The sequence below is a fragment of the Echinops telfairi genome, unplaced genomic scaffold, assembly GCF_000313985.2.
Source record: "Echinops telfairi isolate 266 unplaced genomic scaffold, ASM31398v2 ScPeMD7_7400;HRSCAF=8409, whole genome shotgun sequence".
NCBI classification, from domain to species: Eukaryota; Metazoa; Chordata; class Mammalia; order Afrosoricida; family Tenrecidae; genus Echinops; species Echinops telfairi.
Window position 1 is genome coordinate 39662628 of NW_022111300.1, and position 17919 is coordinate 39680546.

At 39.6% G+C, this 17919-nt stretch overlaps 1 protein-coding gene across 1 annotated transcript in view; it reads left to right on the plus strand.

Annotated features, from left to right (window-relative positions):
* LOC101652384 (netrin receptor DCC) overlaps positions 1 to 17919 on the plus strand; it is a 363431-nt gene that overhangs the window by 125755 nt on the left and 219757 nt on the right. The window contains exons 5-6 of the mRNA XM_045296053.1: positions 7326 to 7467; positions 16359 to 16469. Coding sequence (XP_045151988.1) covers positions 7425 to 7467; positions 16359 to 16469 — 154 coding nt within the window. The 5' untranslated portion in view covers positions 7326 to 7424. The remainder of the gene's footprint in view (positions 1 to 7325; positions 7468 to 16358; positions 16470 to 17919) is intronic.

Genomic DNA, 17919 nt, shown 5'->3' on the forward strand with positions numbered 1-17919 from the left:
GAGGGTGGGCAGGGGAGGGAGGGATGAAATAAGGAGCTGATATCAAGGGCTCAAGTGGTAAGAGAATGCTTTGAAAATGATGATGGCAGCATACGTGCAAATGCGCTCGACACACTGAATGAGTGTATGGATTGTGATGAGATGTAAGAGCCCTCAATAAAAGTATTTTATAAAAAAGTTTAAATATTTTTTAAAAAGAAAGGGAAAGCATGAAAGACCCTAATAACTTAGCTGCTTTCCACAGAGGAGAATGGGCAAAATGACAGAGTCACATCCGAAGAAGAAGAAGAATCAAGAGGGGGCTCACCGCCTGGTGCACAGTGTGTTACTGAGCATATTTGTTCATTGCTACCAGACATTGATAATAAAGTATGGGCTATGTGGGAGTAATTTATACCACCACTGGAGATTGTCAAATACGGTATAGAAAAATTATTATCTGTCAAAAACGATTACTCATATAATCATCAGTGTAATTAAATTCTCCAGACTTGTCAAGTGATTGACAATCATTGGGTGGACACACTAAGCATGATTACTCTCCCCTTTGCCATGACTGGGGCCACTGCAAAGCATTAACTGGAATTCAAAAGGTGTAACTCTCAGTCCCAGGCTTAATGTGCACATGTGCAGGTAGATTTCCTGCTTTAATGTGGTTTGGACTTATAAAAATTAGCATATCCCTTTAGGAAAAGGCGCTTGATTGCCCAAGGGGTGCTTGTGAGAAGATATAGAGAATGTCTGTAAAAACTAGTCATTTAAATTTAGCGCTATTCCTTTCAATAATATTTTATAAACTAATATAGATGAATAGAATTTTGAAGTGGAGACTCAATGACTCCTTCCGTGTGTGTGTGTGTGTGTGTGTGTGTGTGTGTCTACTTGTGTGGGGGTGTGCATGCACATGTGCAGGAATGCAGGGTGGGTGGTGAGGATAAAGTGGCAAATTCATTGAGTGACAGTTCACAGTGGCCTTAGATCAGTCGCATATTTATCTCTATTTCTGGCTCCCTTTCTGTAAACTTAGAAAATGATGGTAACAGCTAGCACAATTACATTAAAATGCTGAAACATAAACATGAGAGAAGAAATAGGACTCAATTATAGGTGAAGCTGGTCATTTAAACTATGTATACTAGATTCTAAAACAATTGACATTAAAGAGCATGGTCGGATGTGTGTGTGTTTGTGTGTGTGTGTGTGTGTGTGTGTGTGTGTGTGTCTTTGTGTCCAAGACCACAAGTTCTTTCAAAACCAAGGACGATTGATTATTATTCTACTCCTTAGTGTTTCACCCAAAGAACTTAAGACACATTCTTTAAATGAACACGTTGGTCTCGCTTTGGGAAGTTTGTTTCAATGTACTTTTCCATTCTATGGGTCTACAAGTCTCTGTTGCTCCAGCCACAGTGGAGCTACTTGTTCATTCTCAGATGCTCTCGATTTTGAGTTTATTTTTGCCATACTTTCTATCTTAATTTTTCCCCGTACTCTCCATGAAATCCTACTCACACTTGAAGGATGGGCCTCTTGTAAATTGACTTGACCACCCAAGGCAGATTTAATCTTTTTCCCTAGTGGACACTAGGGTTTTCTGGGCATCTCTAGTTTAGCATTATATGTTCCAATGATTAGTCTATGTGTCTATTTCCTCCATTAGCATAGACACACTCGGACTAATTCAGTTTTACTTCCTCAACCCTAAGGCTAATGCTGCAACATTCTTGGGATAGACGTCAATATGCTAAATGATTATTTGCAAAATGTATTTGGCACTCAATCTCTGAACTGCCCTTGAGAGGTAATATCACATGGTAAAGAACACCAGCTTCCCACTCAGGGTAGCTCAGTTCAAACCCTGCCTCTACCATTTCTTTGTTAAGTGATTTTAAAGGTCCTAAACCATTCCATGCTCTCTATTACTTAAACCTACCAAGGATGTTACAGTGGTCTCTAACTCATCGAGTAACGAGGAGGATTAAATAACATTTATGTAGAGAGGTTAGCCGGGTCTATGCAAAAAAGTGGTCACAAATAGGGCTAGATACTTAGTTTGTTTTTCCGTCCACATTCAAAAGGTAAACTCACTGCCGTTGAGTTAATTCCACTGCATAGTGGCCCTATTAGGACAAAGTAGAATGTCTCCTTGGAGCCTGTGAGGCAATCCATCTTTATGGAAGCAGATGTCACATCTTCCTCCCTGGACCGGCTGTTGGGTCTGAACCATCAACCTGTCTTTCAGCAGCATACCACTGAACGCTCACTGTCACCTTGCTCCTTTTAAGGGGGCGTGGGAATGGACTCAATGATCTTAGTTCTGGTATCTTCTCTGAATTATTCTAACAACCAATCAGATCAACTCTATGCAGCTTAAACTCATTGCCGTTGAGCCCATTCTGACTCACAGTGGCCTTCTGGGATCCATGTAAAATCATGAAAGTATATTTATGAAGGGGGTGTAGAAAGGGGGAATGGATCACAGGGAGCTACATATAACCTCCTCTCTGGGGGACGGGCAGCAGAGGGGTGGGTGAAGGGAGACGCCAGACAGTGTAATATAAGATACAATAATAATTTATAAATTATCAAGGGTGCATAGGGGAGAGGGGAGGAGGAAGGGAAGGGGAGGAGGAAAAAAAGGAAAATGAACTGATTCCGGGAACCCAAGAGGCAAGCGAATTTTGGGAATAATGAGGGCAACAAATGTATAGATGTGCTTTACACAATTGATCTATGTATTGTGATGAATTGTATGAGCCCCAATAAATTGATTTAAAAAAAGTATATTTATGATATAATTTGGTTATACCCTCAAATCCTAACTCCTTAGTAAGGGATGACAAGTCATTTTCTCTCCTTTCACAGAAGGACCTGGTTATTTGCAGAGCACCAGCAATCAGTAGCGGAGCTGGAAAAGGGCTGTGACTTTGGTCTCCCTAGGGAGGCTTCCTCTCCCTCTGCCACACTGCCAGTCTTTGAAAAGAGGTCCGGGACTTGTGGCCCAGGGGTTGCAGAAATCCATTTCTTGGTTTTCAGTCTGGCCCCTTCATAACAGCTACTCATATGTTTTAATCGCCTTTTAAGAAAAACCCTGTGGGGCTATTTTTAAAACAGTGTCGATATCGATATATGTACTTCAGGCACACTATTCAATAAGCAAACATTTAAAAGTTAAAATATTGTTTCAGGACCAACAGACTTTCAACAACACAAAAAAGACTCCTTCCTTGCCCCACCTAAAGCCCAGTTCCCAAGTCCTCAACAGCCCCATGAGCCTCACATTCAGCAATTACCATATATACTCATGTATAAGCTGAGTTTTTCAGCACATTTTTTTATGCTGAAAAAGCCCCCTTTGTCTTATACTCGAATGAAGGTCGCCACTTGTTCTCCGGTGCAGTGTGGGTGTTCTCCGATCTCTCCCACTCATCTCGGGGCGCCTTCAGCCTCTGTGAGTGATCAGATGACTGCTGATATCATTGCTCTTCTTTCCTCCTGCACGCCGGCAGTCTCTGTGTTGTCCATGCCATACTGGGCAAGAACCTGCCTGCTGCTGTGTGCCGGTAACTGGGGCACACCGCATCCTTGTCAGATGAATGTTGGATGTGGCGCTCTTCTTCCACTCTTCTCCAGGGCTGTGACCAATGACGTAGCCTTTACAGTCTTACCCGTGCTTGGTCACGCCCCCTTGCTCCTCCCAAGCATTGCTGAATACAAGTACCTGTATATCTCTGCTCCTGTATATACAGTACATTTATTTATAGTACTTAGTCTGCTATATTTTATTTTTTAGTTTCTTATTAACCCCTATCTGGACCCAGTGTTGAGTATGCTGAAATGTGTCTTCCCCCACAACTGTTTTGTTTCTCTGGCCTTAATAATTGGCTCACTTTCTTTGTTCTTTTCATCTGCTGAGTTATATTTGGACCTTCTGCAAATTCTCCATACATTCTCCAACTCCTTGAAAAACCTTTCAAACACCGATTTTATCGCTTGCTGTTGTTGATGAGCATGTGCCCAGAAGAACCTATGCCAATTCAACAAGGTCTGCATGTGGATTTTAGTGAGGTTGGCCCCATTCTTCAAGCCGTCACTGTTTTCATCCTACTGTTCTGAGCCGTTCTCCCCACTTTAAGAGACGTACTGCTCTCTAAGGTGCCTGTCTTTAAGTTGCTGCTGTCAGTTCACCCGCATAGAGTTCTTGAGAGAGCACAATGGTCAAGGAGGGTTCTCTTTGCTCAGTAAGCTGCACTCTTGTTTGATTTTATGACAACGTGAGGAAAGGCTTTTAGTTCAAGGTTTAAAGATGATCGAAGTCAATATCAGGGATTCACCCAGTTTCTGTGACTAGAAATTCTGGATTTTATGAGAATTTGAAATTTGGTTTTATATCTTCCCCCCCTTTTAATCAAGATTCTTCTATAAAAAATGCATTAAAGCACTCAGTCATTGTAGCAGGGCATTCTTCAGTTGTGTTGTCTTATGGTAAAAGAAGACATCAACTCAGAGAGGCCAGTAGCCACTCATTCCATTTCCCTTTCGTATTCCGGACTCTCTGGAATTCTCTGTTGCTGCAGGTGAATAGGGCCCACTTATTATATCTTCAAAACTTTCTTTTTTTTGCTTGCAAGCTCTTAAGAGACTTCAATTGTTATGCAACAAACTAGAAGATAGAATGGAAGTGCTGAATGAATTATCACAATATTAGGTCAATGAATTGGGATTGCTCGTAAAACTAACTCTAAACCCCAAATCCAGAAACTAAATCCCAGACGATGTTTGGTGGTAAATTAGCAGCCTCACCAACTACTACTATCTTCTTTTTTTCCTTTTTGTTAAGTTATAAATATACCTCTGACACAATTTTTGCTAACTCTAATTTTTTCAATTGTATTATGTATTAAGAGCCAAAACCTATCAAATTAAGTCTGGGTTTTATGTTGTTGGTATTTATTCCTAGAGCTCTTTTTCTTGAACACCTGTATCTCCCTTTTCCCATCTTGTGACTGGCTTCTACACATTTACACCAGGGACTTTCTCCAATGTGCTCTTTAGAGCACATTCTCTTTTATGCTTTTCATTTCAACATTTTTTTCTTTCTTGGCTCATACTCAGTCTTCCTCAGCACACTGTTGTTAAAGACAAAGAGATGCGTATCATCTGAGATCATGTATGTCAGACAAATCTTGATGTTCTTGTTTTGGTTTTGTTTTCGGTTGAATTGACTCTGACTCATGTAGCCTTTATGAGTAACAGAATGGGATGTGAGCAGGTTCGGTGCCATCTTTAGTATTGTTGATGAATGAGCTTGAGGGCTTAGTTGTAGCTGCCACATCAATCCATCACATGGAGTGAGGATGTCCCTCATTTCCCTTGACTCTCTACTAAATGTGATTGTACATATACAGATGCATACCATGATACTCATACGATACTCTCTAGACTTGTGTGTTTGTGCTGTACAAGACTCTAGGTTTACCATACATTTGGATTAGAATTTTATAAGTATAGTTTCATTATTTACTAAATTTGAATGTTGTTTTGGATAAATAGGATACTCTTCTCACTCCCAATAAGTTTGTATGCGATCTAACTTTTTTCTTTTTATGAACGTATCTGTAGCTTTCCTCTTTAACCCATTCCTGGTCCTTTGGAACTTTGGTCTGTCTCATCAGCGTGCCATGTGGCAGGGTTTTGTTTCCTGTGTTCTGTCAGACATTCCACAATGCCTTTCAGACTGACTTGTCAAGTCTTCCAGTTTTGTAAGGTTTTATTGTAGGGTGGGAAACGTTACTGCTTTCTATTTTTTTTCTGATAGCTCAGTCTTTCCCCTCAGTAGGCTGTGTCAGACTGTAAATTCAACTTTCAATTCTTCTCCTTTTCCCCCCTGGTTTTCTATGACTTTTGTCTTCCCCCCATTAATTTTTGGGACTTTTAATTTAGCTTCCTGCTCAACTGTGGAATATTTAATTTTTGCAATCAGATTATAATCGACATTTTCCCCCTTAAATTCTTATTATTTCTATATTTATCCCCTGTTCATTTAATGAGTACAATTTCTTCTCTTAAATTACTAGGGCATTTACAAGAGTATTGGATAATATTTCTGCTATATACATTATTATTGTTTACTTTAGGTGCTGTTATCCTTTTGTTGGTATTGTCCAATATTTTTTATATTGTCCAATCTTTTTAATGTTGGAGCGTTTCTTTGCTGTTTGATGGTCTTGAATTGCCAGTTTAAATTAAAAATGAAATCTTCAAAAGTTGATTGCAAGTTGTCAATTTCAGTGCATGAGTGGGGCTTGTTAAGTGGTAGAATCATAATTAAGGGATTGATAAAGCATTCAACTGCTGTTTTCTCTAGGACCTAGCTATTCGTTCTCTCTAGAGACAGGATATGGCCTGCTTACTATTGATTGTGGACTTGAATAAAGGACCAAGTCTTGCCAGTCTCTATAGTGCTCTATAGGTCTGTTCCTACAGCCCCAGAGAATAAAGTGCACACGATTCTAAGGACAGAGGACTCGTTTTACTGGATAATATTAGGAATCTGTGGACTCACGGAGATTTGTGATTTTTCATTCCATCCCGTACTTTCAAGACATCTTTAGGTGCCACTGGGTTGGTACCAATTCATAGCAAGCCTGTGTGCATCAAACTGAAACACTGCCAGGTCCAGTCCAGTACGATCCTCACACCTTTTATGTTTGAGCCCAGAGTAGCAGCCACTATATTGATCCATATAATTGAGATCTTCCTCTTTAATGCTGACTCTCTACCAAGCATGAGATCTTTTTAAAGGACATGATAACATGTGGAAAGCTTATGAGACAAAGGCATTCTATGAAACATCAATTTCCAGGCTTCCTGGAATTTAGGTATGAAAATACCCTTGCTTTTTATTTGTACACTTTTAGTATTTAAGTTTCAGCCTTTTCCTTATGTTTGGTCACTACACAACTTTCTCTCATGTATAATTTACAAATATTCGTTGACATGTCCTATCGACTCTTGTCCTGTGTTTTGTCATTTTAGGGCTTAACACATTTTTAAATAGTTGCTTATTATTTTAGTGGTATTTTTGCAAGGGAGTGACAATAATGAGAATAATGAATTTAACCAGTCAAATCCATTATGTGTTTTGTTCAAATCAATCCAGTAGAACTGCTGTCAGGCAGTAAAAGATTTTCCTTGCAGGGTGCAATCCCTAACGTGTCTCGCCTCTCTGTCATATTCACAGTTAGGTTTGAGCCACTTCTTGGGCTCTGGATCCTCCGGGTCTTTCTCCAGTGTTTTAATCTGCATCATCTATTATTTTACAGAGTATCAAAGTAAGCTGGCTGCCTCCTCCATCAGAAACACAAAATGGATTTATTACAGGCTATAAAATTCGACACAGAAAAACGACCCGCAGGGGTGAGATGGAAACACTGGAGCCAAACAACCTCTGGTACCTGTTCACAGGTCAGTGTTCACATGGTGGAACCTTGCACGGTTTTGATGAATTAAGTGCTTTAGGAATAAAATATACTCTCACTTCAAGGGAACATTGATTTTTCCCCCCTTCCTGGCAGGTGACATTTATTGGCCTGAACAAGAATAACCTTTACATGTTCAACTTTATATTCTCTATAATGCTTATATTACATATGTTGCTTCTTGGATTATCATCCTAAGAAATGGATCATAGGCTTTTTGTGCAGCCTGAGTGCCATCCGCATTCGTTTGGTAGCACTGCTGAGTCAGCAGGGACCTCCTAGTAGCTAATCATTTTAAAATGCCATCTTATACAACCTTCCAAGGGTTAGTCACGGGGTTCTCTCACTCCCCTCACTCTTTACAGGGTTAGGGGTGGGGTTAGAAATTTGGGAGAAGGATGGATTGGCCAATAAATAGAGAGATTAGTCTACTTCTCCAAACTATAACATTTATAGTAGTCACTTTACTGGTGGAACTCATAGTAGATAAAAGTGCCATGGAAAATTTGAGAATTCTCTCTTTAAATGCAAAATGGCATATCACATATTTCTTTAAGTGTTGAAGACCTTAATAGATAGCACTTCACATTTCTAGAAATGAGTGATTGGGTTAAGTAAATCAATTTTGGAGATGCTAGTCCAGAAAAGTCAAGGAAACAGGAAGGTTAGGAATCTAATCATCCTGGGAAGATGAGGAATCTAATCATCCTGGATTATTTGGGCAGACTGCAACTGTGGAACAAAAAGAGAGTTTACTGGGCCATGTGGGGGTAAGAGGCCACATTAACTGCTGCGTCTTACCAAGTCCAGGGCTGAATAGTAAGTCTGAGCAGTTTCTCTTTGGTCTGTCATTGGTCAAAGTCCACCCACAAGTTGTGGATTACTCTGTTCTACTTCCATGCAAGCCAGAGCTCGTAGTGAGGATACAGACCTGGAGTGCTCCCCCTGTTAATCAGCACGTCATATAGTGGTTCTTTGGGCTAGCATAGCAGCGATGCTCCAGGGTATAGATAGCCCTGGGCATAGTATGAGCCCGGAGGCAATGGGTTCAGGAGGCAAAGCATGCAACAGTGGCCAAATGGGTTGGCGGTGGGATTAGGCAATTCTAAGAGAGCTCAACTGGGTCGTGGTAACATTCAAACTATAAATAAGACAGTTTACAGCTGATGGATCAAGTAAGCTAATATTGCAAATGAGGGAAGGTACATAAATACAAGGGGGGTTCAAAACATTCCTGGAAAATTGAATGAAGAGCCAATGGAACGTTCCCACACATTTTGGGATGACCCTTACACTCCTTGGATCCCCTATTTCTCTACAGCAGGTACTAGGTAGATGCCCTTTGAAATCATAGCACGCATGTGTAGACACACATGCACAAACACCCATGCGGGTATACACACACAATGTGCATGCATACATTGTAAGCTTCTTGTTCAGCCAACCCTCTGAAGTGTCATACTGGCCTAGTTATTCTGCCTCCTTCGGCCAAATCACGAGTAGAAAATGTTAGCATGCTATTGGAGGTGCGTTCCGGCTAGATGATCTGCAATCACATTACCTGCTTTGCAACAGAAGAAAATAACCTGAACATGTATTGAAGAGCAAGTACGGAGAAGCTATGAGATTCTCCCTCCTCATCTTAAAAAGTTAAGAGAAGTCAAGACTGTTTCTCTTTCTGTATGAAATAGTGAGAAGACCCAAACATTTCTCAAATTAAATATGTATACTCATTAGGCTAGTGTCATAACATGTAATTTGCCTTGAGAGAAATCATCATTGTTGGAAAATATGCATGAAAAGGTTTTTGTATAGTGCCTAAGACTGAAGATTAAACGAGAGCCCCATGGGGTCACGTGGGGGTCTTGTGTGTCAGAGCAGAGCTGTGCTCAAGGAGGTTTCCAGTCACCAGTTCGGGGGAAAGCAGGGCATCAGGCCTTTCTTCCGAGGCACCGCATGCTGCACAGGTGTCATGTCTCCCGCACCCTCCAGGGGCTTCTTTACTCCTTAGGAAGCTGGATAAGTGAAAATAACCTTGGGATACCACATCTGTTTGTAGAGTGGTAGATTAGGATGGTCTCAAAGCCTTGTTTAACCAAACCTTCTTCTTCAACAGATATAGGGAGTTGAAGCCTGAAATGTTTCCTATTGTTTTTCCAATGAATGAAAAAGTTTAAAATTATAGGTACTTACAGCACAGAATTGAAATGACCAATAAACATGAAAAAATGTCCCATCTCATTAGTAATTAGGAAAACATGAAAATTAAAATAAAATGAATTAACATGTTCCTTGGATTAAAGTAATCAAAGTAAGAGGGAATGCTGATATTCCATGCTGGAAAGCCAATGAGAAAGATAAAATCGTGTGGGGCTGCTTGTGGGGCAGAAACTTCCTAGAATCTCTCTGTGGAACTGCTTAGTATTAGGAGTTATTTAGGTACAAATAAATGGAATTAACCTATTCCACTCACTCTTCATAATCCTAGATTTTGACTCTACAAAGTTTTGGCCTATTCCCTCTAACACAAGTCAAATCATAAGGACAAATAATAACAAAATTATATAGACTGTCAAGTGTACCTTTTCCCTACCAACGACTCTGTGTTAGTCTTCCTAGTTCCATCCCTATAAATTACTGCAAACTTGGTAGCTTAAAATGCATCCTCTTGTTCAAAGGTCGGGAATGTTGGTTCCTTCAAGAGGCTTGAAAGGAGAAATAACCCAGATCTCTGGCCCAGAGTCTTGGTTGCCGGAAATCCTTGACATTCTTTGGCTTGACGCTGCTTCACCCCAATCTCTGCCTCCAGGTGTCCATGATTTCTTCTCTGTGTGTCTCTGGATCTTCTTATAAGGCCAGCAGTCACTGGATGTAAGACCGATCCTGCAGCCAGGATGATTTCCTCTGGAGGATCCTTAACTAATGCATCTAACAAGGCTTTATTTCCAAATCAGATAACAGCCTGAGGGCTTCATGGGCAAGATATAGGTTGTGAGTGGGATGATTCAATCCACACCTTTATTATTGTTTTCTCAGAAGGATAATAATTTTAATTGTACTCTCATAGATTTTATTTGATAGCAAATCATTCCATTAGATATATATATTTCCTCTAAGTTATATGTGGCAATTTGAGCTGCTAAGCAGTATGGGCTAAACCATCACTACTCGGGTTTGATCTTCCAGCTAAAATCAAAGAAATTAGGTGACTCAATTAGCTATTTTCAGGGAAATATTCACCAATGCCCATCCCTAGCTGCCTGGACTTAGAGAAATCTACATTCCAAGTCTAGAGTCATCATTCATGTAGGTACTTCTTCCTGCATTTATAAAAATGCATATCTGAGCAGTTACATTATTTCTATACCTGAAAAAAAAAATAGATGCATGCAAGTCTTTTCTCTTTTTTCCCACAAATGGAAAAATATAGCCCAGCATAGAAATAGCCTCAAATTCATAAATAGTGAAAAGCAAGTTTTGCAAAGCCTCTCCACTGCTCTGTGGCTTGGATTTGATATTGCCTGCTGCATAGCTGGACATGGTGGAAATATCGTCAGTGCTCCAAAGCCTCCAGGAACTAGCAAGTAGAGCTCTACAGTAGTAAAATATGGATGTGATTTTGACTTGTCCCCAAGATATGTCTAATAACATATACACTTGGCAGTAAGCAAAAGTAATTGATTTTCCATATGAATTTGCAGCACTGAAAAATGTACAGGATTTGACACCCTCTGTTTTCAATGTCTGTAAGATACATAGGTGTATTGATTTGGTTTTTAGAAAATTGGAAATGCCAGAATGCTTCATTTGGATGATTTAAATATTCAGGTGTAGAGACTCAAACTTTTACTTTTTTTTTTTGACAGTCTTCTATTTGTCAGACAGGTGTTTGGTGTTCTGTGTGGGTTTTTTTACTAGGATAATGAGACATCTGCAAGAACAAAGTAATTCAGAATTATAACAAGGATTTTAAAGCCACTGCTCTCGTTTTATTGTGGGAAACCATGTCAGCTAAATTGTAAAGTGCTGTTTTTAATTTTTAAGTGCTCTTCAGAGAAGATTGTTTGGAAATGAATGTAAGCATTTTTTTGGGTATTTCATAGCCAATATAGAATAAGTATACTGATAAACATGCATTGGTATTTTATGGAGTAAAAGATTGAAACAATAACATAGCAATTTTAAAAGAAGGTTGACATTAGGGGGAGAAAATGAAATTATACTGTTAAATAATGGAATATTTCTTACCATATGTTGTAAGAGATTAGAAATAGAAAAGAAGAATTACAAAGTTCGAAGGCTCTTCATAGTGGGAATAAAAGGAGACAGGATAATCTGCTCTCAAAAATAAGATTTTTATTATAGCTAGGAAAACCATTGCTACTTGTTCCATACTCCTTTGAGAATAAAATTATACTTAGAAGCAGTTACAAAGCATACATACACACACACACAAAATGCTATTGAATTATATGGTCCTTGGTGACTGAGATCTGCATGGTCAGTAGTTCAAAACCAACAGCAGCCTGCTTCATGGAGAGACTGCACTTTCTCCTCCTGAAAACAGTTCCAATCTTAGCAACCCACAGTTGCTATGAGTCAGCACATGACTTGATGACAGTTGAGTTTGGAGTTTCGGTTGACAAACACTAGGAATGACAGTGTAACATAGTAGGAATGAGAGTTTTATAGCAAACATAGGAAGGACACTTCACCCATGTCCCTGCACCTCCCCTTTTCTTGCCACAGCTGTAACTGAGGTCTGGAGAGTGCACTTGCTATGAGCCCCCACTATGCAGGGGGAGGCTTGCAAGTTGATTATAGGGGTCCTGATGCCTAGTTAGGTAGGTGATCTTGCTTCCACATCATGGTTTCTCCCTGAGTTTATTTGATTGTGAATGATGATGGCTATTGCAAGCACTCCCCAGGTAATGAACGAGATGTGTTCCAAAGAGCTTTAAGTCGAGTTTGTAAGTAAGTTGGAACAGGTGCGTACAGTTTTTATCTAACCTTATTTTAGTTCAAGAAGGGCTTGAAGCATTTTCAGTTATTTAAAACCTGCACGTGTAGCAAGGGAAGGTAATTACAATGAAAAAAACACACACACATTGTAACTAGAGGTAGGTTCAATCCTTTCAAAGTGAAATTTTCACATCATAATAAAAGGCAAGGATGTGTTATCCATACATAAGTTAGCTATTCATAACCCATAACACCGTCTGTCTGAGTGTGTGAAAGATAATTATATTGAGCATCATATTAACAGATGTAATAATAACAGTAAATATCCATAATGTGTTGAGATTTAACCCATCAGTCACTATTCTAAAATCTTTATGTATGATTTCTAATTTAATCTTTATTGCAATTTATTTAGATATTCCCACTTTATTGATTTGAAAACTGACACAAAGAAAGAGGTAGGGCTTGTAAAGTCACAAAGTCACACAACTATTAAATGGTGGACCAAAAAGCCAAGCTTAATTTGACATGAATTCAAAAGCGCCATATCTAAAACCCTTACACCAAAGGTCATGTGTTGCTGGACCTGGGCCATGAATTTATGATTGTGTGAATGTATAAGAGGATATGGCAATGTGAAAAAAATGGAAGGAGAAATTCATTAGATAATGCAAAATTGAAGACCATTTTTCTACAAGAGCTAAATAACTCCAAACCAATCACACACACCCAGTCATCAAATGAATCACAACCCATAGTGACCCTGTAGGACAGAGTCGAACTTCCTCACAGGATTTCTAAAGATCTTCTAATATCATCTATCAGGGTCTAGCTCAGGAAACTGCTCTTTCTTGGCCATTGTTAGGATAGCTCTTGAAGATACCTGTTCTTCCCAACACAGTAGCATGAATGATTTCACTGTATTTAAACTGAATGTTGGATGTTATCGGTCTCTTTATGGGGCTCCCTGTTGAACAATATGAGTAGCAACTCAATCCTGCCTGCCTAATCTTCTGTGTTCAGTCCTGGGTGTATCATACACACACGTTTTGTACACATTTATAGTGCTTTAAAGTGTCTGTTGCTGTCCTTCTTGGGTCCCAAGATTGGGGTGTGTGTGTGTGTGTGTGTGTGTGTGTGTGTGTGTGTGTATATGTGTGTGTGTGGTGGGGGAGGGTACCTTTGAGGAGCACAAGAGGGTCTATGGTGTATCTATAGACCACAGGATAGAAGCTGGAGTCTGCACCCTAGGGTAGTCCAGCCCCTGCTTACCCCAGCTCACAGAACTCTTACTTAATTTCTCTAAGTCTTTTATTCTTACCTAAGATGGGAGTCATAATATAGTTGCTGCCTCCATCACAGAGTGTTGGAAAATCAAGTGAGAAAATTATCTGTGAGAAATACACTGTAAATTTGTTAATCAACTTTGTTAATGAAAGGTTTGAGTCTATAAATTATGCTTGTAAGCAGTTTGCCACTTTATAGTCACAGGAGCACTCCCAAAATTACCCAAACCCACTGTTGTGCCGTCGATACTAACTCATGTACTAACCCTATGGAACAGGATCGAACTGTCCCTGCGAGTTTCTGAGACTGTGACGTTTCACAGGAGGAGAAAACATCATGTTTCTCCTGTGGAGAAACCAAACCAACAGCCAATAAGCTGATTCTCACTCATAACAACACTGTGGGGCAAAGTAGAGCTGTTCCACTCGGTTTTAAAGTCTGTAAATCTTAACAGAGGAGATTGTCACAGCTTTCCCCCATGGTGCTGTTGGTTGGAATACTGACCTTTAGATGAACAGGTAAACACTAACCCGCTCTGCCGCCACGGGTCCTTGAACCAGAACCAGGAGGCAGTAAAGAACTAGAAATGGATTGTGAAGATTTTGCTTATGTGATTGTGGGCCTAACTCGCCAAGTCTGGAGTCAATAAGGATGACCATTAGAAAGAGTAGCCAAGAATAAATGTTCTCCTTCAGGAAATCTTTACTCTCCTTTTAAGACCTTTCAACTGATTGACCCTGGCATTTCCAGATTAGATAGGATCGTTTACCTTACTTAAAGCCACCTGATTGTGGATTTTAATCCCATATACAAAATAACATGCGAGCAACACCTAGATCAGTGTTTGATGGAATAATTGAGGGCTATGGTCAAACCAAGATAATTCATAGACTTACCACCACCGATGGTATTTCCAATCACTTGATAGATGCAGTACAACTATTGTCATACTAGATTCTTTATTATGCTAGCAAATGAAATTAAATCTCTGCTTAATATCATTGATGAATTAAAACTCAAATCCTTTCAAGAAAAAAAAATGACTATGAAAGTTATGGGCTGAGCTCTGTAAACAAGCTTTCTTGCTGGGGCTCTCTCCCTAGTAACATTTTAATCCCCCAGAGAGCTCTGCAGTACTGCCTAAGAAAGTAACAGTGGCCATAAAAGGGACAGCGTGTTAGCAAAGGTCAGATCAGTGGCATGTGAACTCAATGACCAGGTCAGGCAAATGGTAGCCTATTTGACATAACAAAACCTTTTGGTTCAAAAGTATCACCTCTTGATGATGTTGGGGAGTACACCTTTCACCTTTCTTTTCTCTGTGTTAAACCCTGATTTGTCAGATCAGCCTTATTAGAGCTTTCAAAAGTTCCTCTGTGTGACCCCTTTCTATGTTTCAGGCACAGTAGCAGTGTCTATAGATAAAATAATGAAAATGCCGATAATAATAAAACCAACAGCACCCCCGGCAGTATTCTCAGTCCATATTTCATAGAGATTCAAGTATGAAATTAAGAGACTTCTTAACTAGACAGCATAATATGTTGTAGATAGCTTTGTAAGTGCAGATATATGTATCAAAGCGAAGCCAACTGCCACTTAACATGAACAGATCCTGTCTACTCACCACTGTGCGCCACTTCCTATTGGTAGTGGATTAGAGTTTCCCTAAACACCAAGTTTTGCTTATCTTGCTATGCAAACAAACACACACATTAATTCTTACAAATATGTAGCTTTATATAAAATAAATGTATCATTTCCCAATCACTTATTTTCTTTATTAGGATTTTTAAGGCCATAAACAATTGTGCCATTTCAATTTAATGGAAAAACAGAAATATCTTTTATTTTTATTTTCATCAGGGTTTTACTTATTTACTTATTTTCATTTGTTTTATCATAATTTGTCATGTTAAGGAGCTCCTTGGAGCTTTAGGTAAGAGGAAAGCCATTTATATCAACATTTTACACACTTTTGTGTAGTGATCCACAGGGGTGTTTAGTCTACACTACCTAAACTATCTATACTCTCTTAAATAAGTTGCAAGTTTATCACTGTGTACAATAGCATGTGTCCAGATTACCAAGGACATTAGTTTACCTTATGCTCTTGTGGGGAAGCTACTGCAAATGAAAGTATGCTTTGTGATGACTTTGAGAGAGAAAAGCCCCGTATTTTCTTCCAAAGTGCAATAGCTTTAGATTCTTCTTTCTTGGCCCAAACAAAACATAATCACTGACCTTGAATAAATGATGGAGGCATAAATTTTCAGATTCAGTGGTCTTGATTTATAGGCAGGTCTCTTCTGGACTGTGAGGAAAAATGATCCTTGCTATTTTTGATTATTTCTTCATCGTTCATATTTTATATTCTGCATCTGCCCCGAAGCTATTTTCAAGGATACATTAAAAAAACTGGAAAAAATAAATGAGAATATATGAAAACTAATTTGATTTCTTGCTATGATATCCCTGCCCTTTTGGCCAAAATAACAATAATTACCACAACAATAACAAACAACATAAAGAATGTCTTCTATTGTTAAATTTTAATAAAATGTTTGAAAGCAGCTAAACATCTTATGTTCAAGTAACTTTTTTGGCCTCTGAAACATTTCTTCACAGGCTTGGAGAAAGGAAGTCAGTACAGTTTCCAAGTGTCAGCCATGACAGTCAACGGCACGGGACCACCTTCCAACTGGTACACAGCGGAGACCCCTGAAAATGATCTTGATGGTAAGACCCATCCCCAATCTGTACTATTATGAATTTTTGGTATTTGAGCTTCCAACCTTTCAAAAAAAACCAGTTGATGAACACCAACATTGGAGGCATTTATTGTTCTTTTACCTTCAGAAGAGGGGGAAACAAAGACTTAATGATTACAGTCTTGGGGCTTGTTGGGTGTGGTAAGTGAATTCCAACTCTTGGGAATCCTCTGTACTGCAGGTGGACACTCTTCCCAGGACTCCTGGCCCCTCCTCCCAGTCTTTGCTAGGCAGGGACCAACTGTTGCAGCCATGGCGTCAATTTAGCCCAGTGGTTCTCAACCTTCCCAATGCCGTGACCCTTTCAGACAGTTCCTCATGTGGTGGTGACCCCCAACCATAAAATTATTGTCATTGCTATTACATCACTGTCATTTTGCTACTGTAATGAATCGGGCAACCCCCGTGAAAGGGTCATTCTAACCCCAAAGGGGTCACGACCCACAGGTTAAGAACTGCTACTCTACCTCATTGAAGGTCTTCTTCCATTTCCTGACCCTGTGCTCTACCAAGCATGATGTCTTTTGCCAGAGATTGGCTCCTCCAGATAATATGCCCCAAACACATGAGATTTCATCTTCTGATACTCAACTCTAAAGAGCATGGTGGCTGGAGTGCTTCCCAGCCAGATTGGTTTCGTCTTCTGGCTTATGCTTCACCATACCATCATTTAAAGACATCAATTCTCGTTTGGTCTTCCTTCTTTATTGTCCAGTTTGGGATAATTGTGAGGTGATGAAAAGTACCATAGCCTGGGCCAGCTGCATTTTAGTCTTTGTGCTATACCAGTTTAAGGCCGTCGTTGGCAGCAGATGTTCCCAGTGCAGTACATCACTTGCTATCTCGATGATTGTTTCCATGAAAATAGATTGGGATCCAAATAAAAATGAAATTCTTCCCCACTTCAATATTGACTCAGTTTGCGTTGATGTGGCTTACTGGTCTAGCTGTGAGAATTTTAGTTTTATTAATACAGAGATGGAATCTAGACGAAAGGCTTTGATCATTACCAGTGAGTGCTTCAAGTTTCCCCTGCTGTCAGAAAGCAAGGTAGTATCACCTGGATATTGCAGATCGTTCATGAATTTTCCTCCAAACGTGATGCTACATTCTTCACATAGTCCACCTACTTGGATTGTTTGCTCAGCAAACAGATTGAATAGGCATAAAGTATACAACCCCAGTGCACAACTTTCCTCATTTTAAGCCAGGTTTGCTGTAGTTCTCTAAACAACTGCTTTTTGATGTACATACAGTTTCCACAGGAGTGCAATGAATTGTTCTGTCATTCACACTCTTCTTACAGTGCTCATACTTCATTATGACCCACATAGTCAAATACCTTTACATAGTCAATCAAACCCAAGGAAACGTTCTGGTACCCGTTTCAATAACGCCATCGCACTAGCCATTCTTTG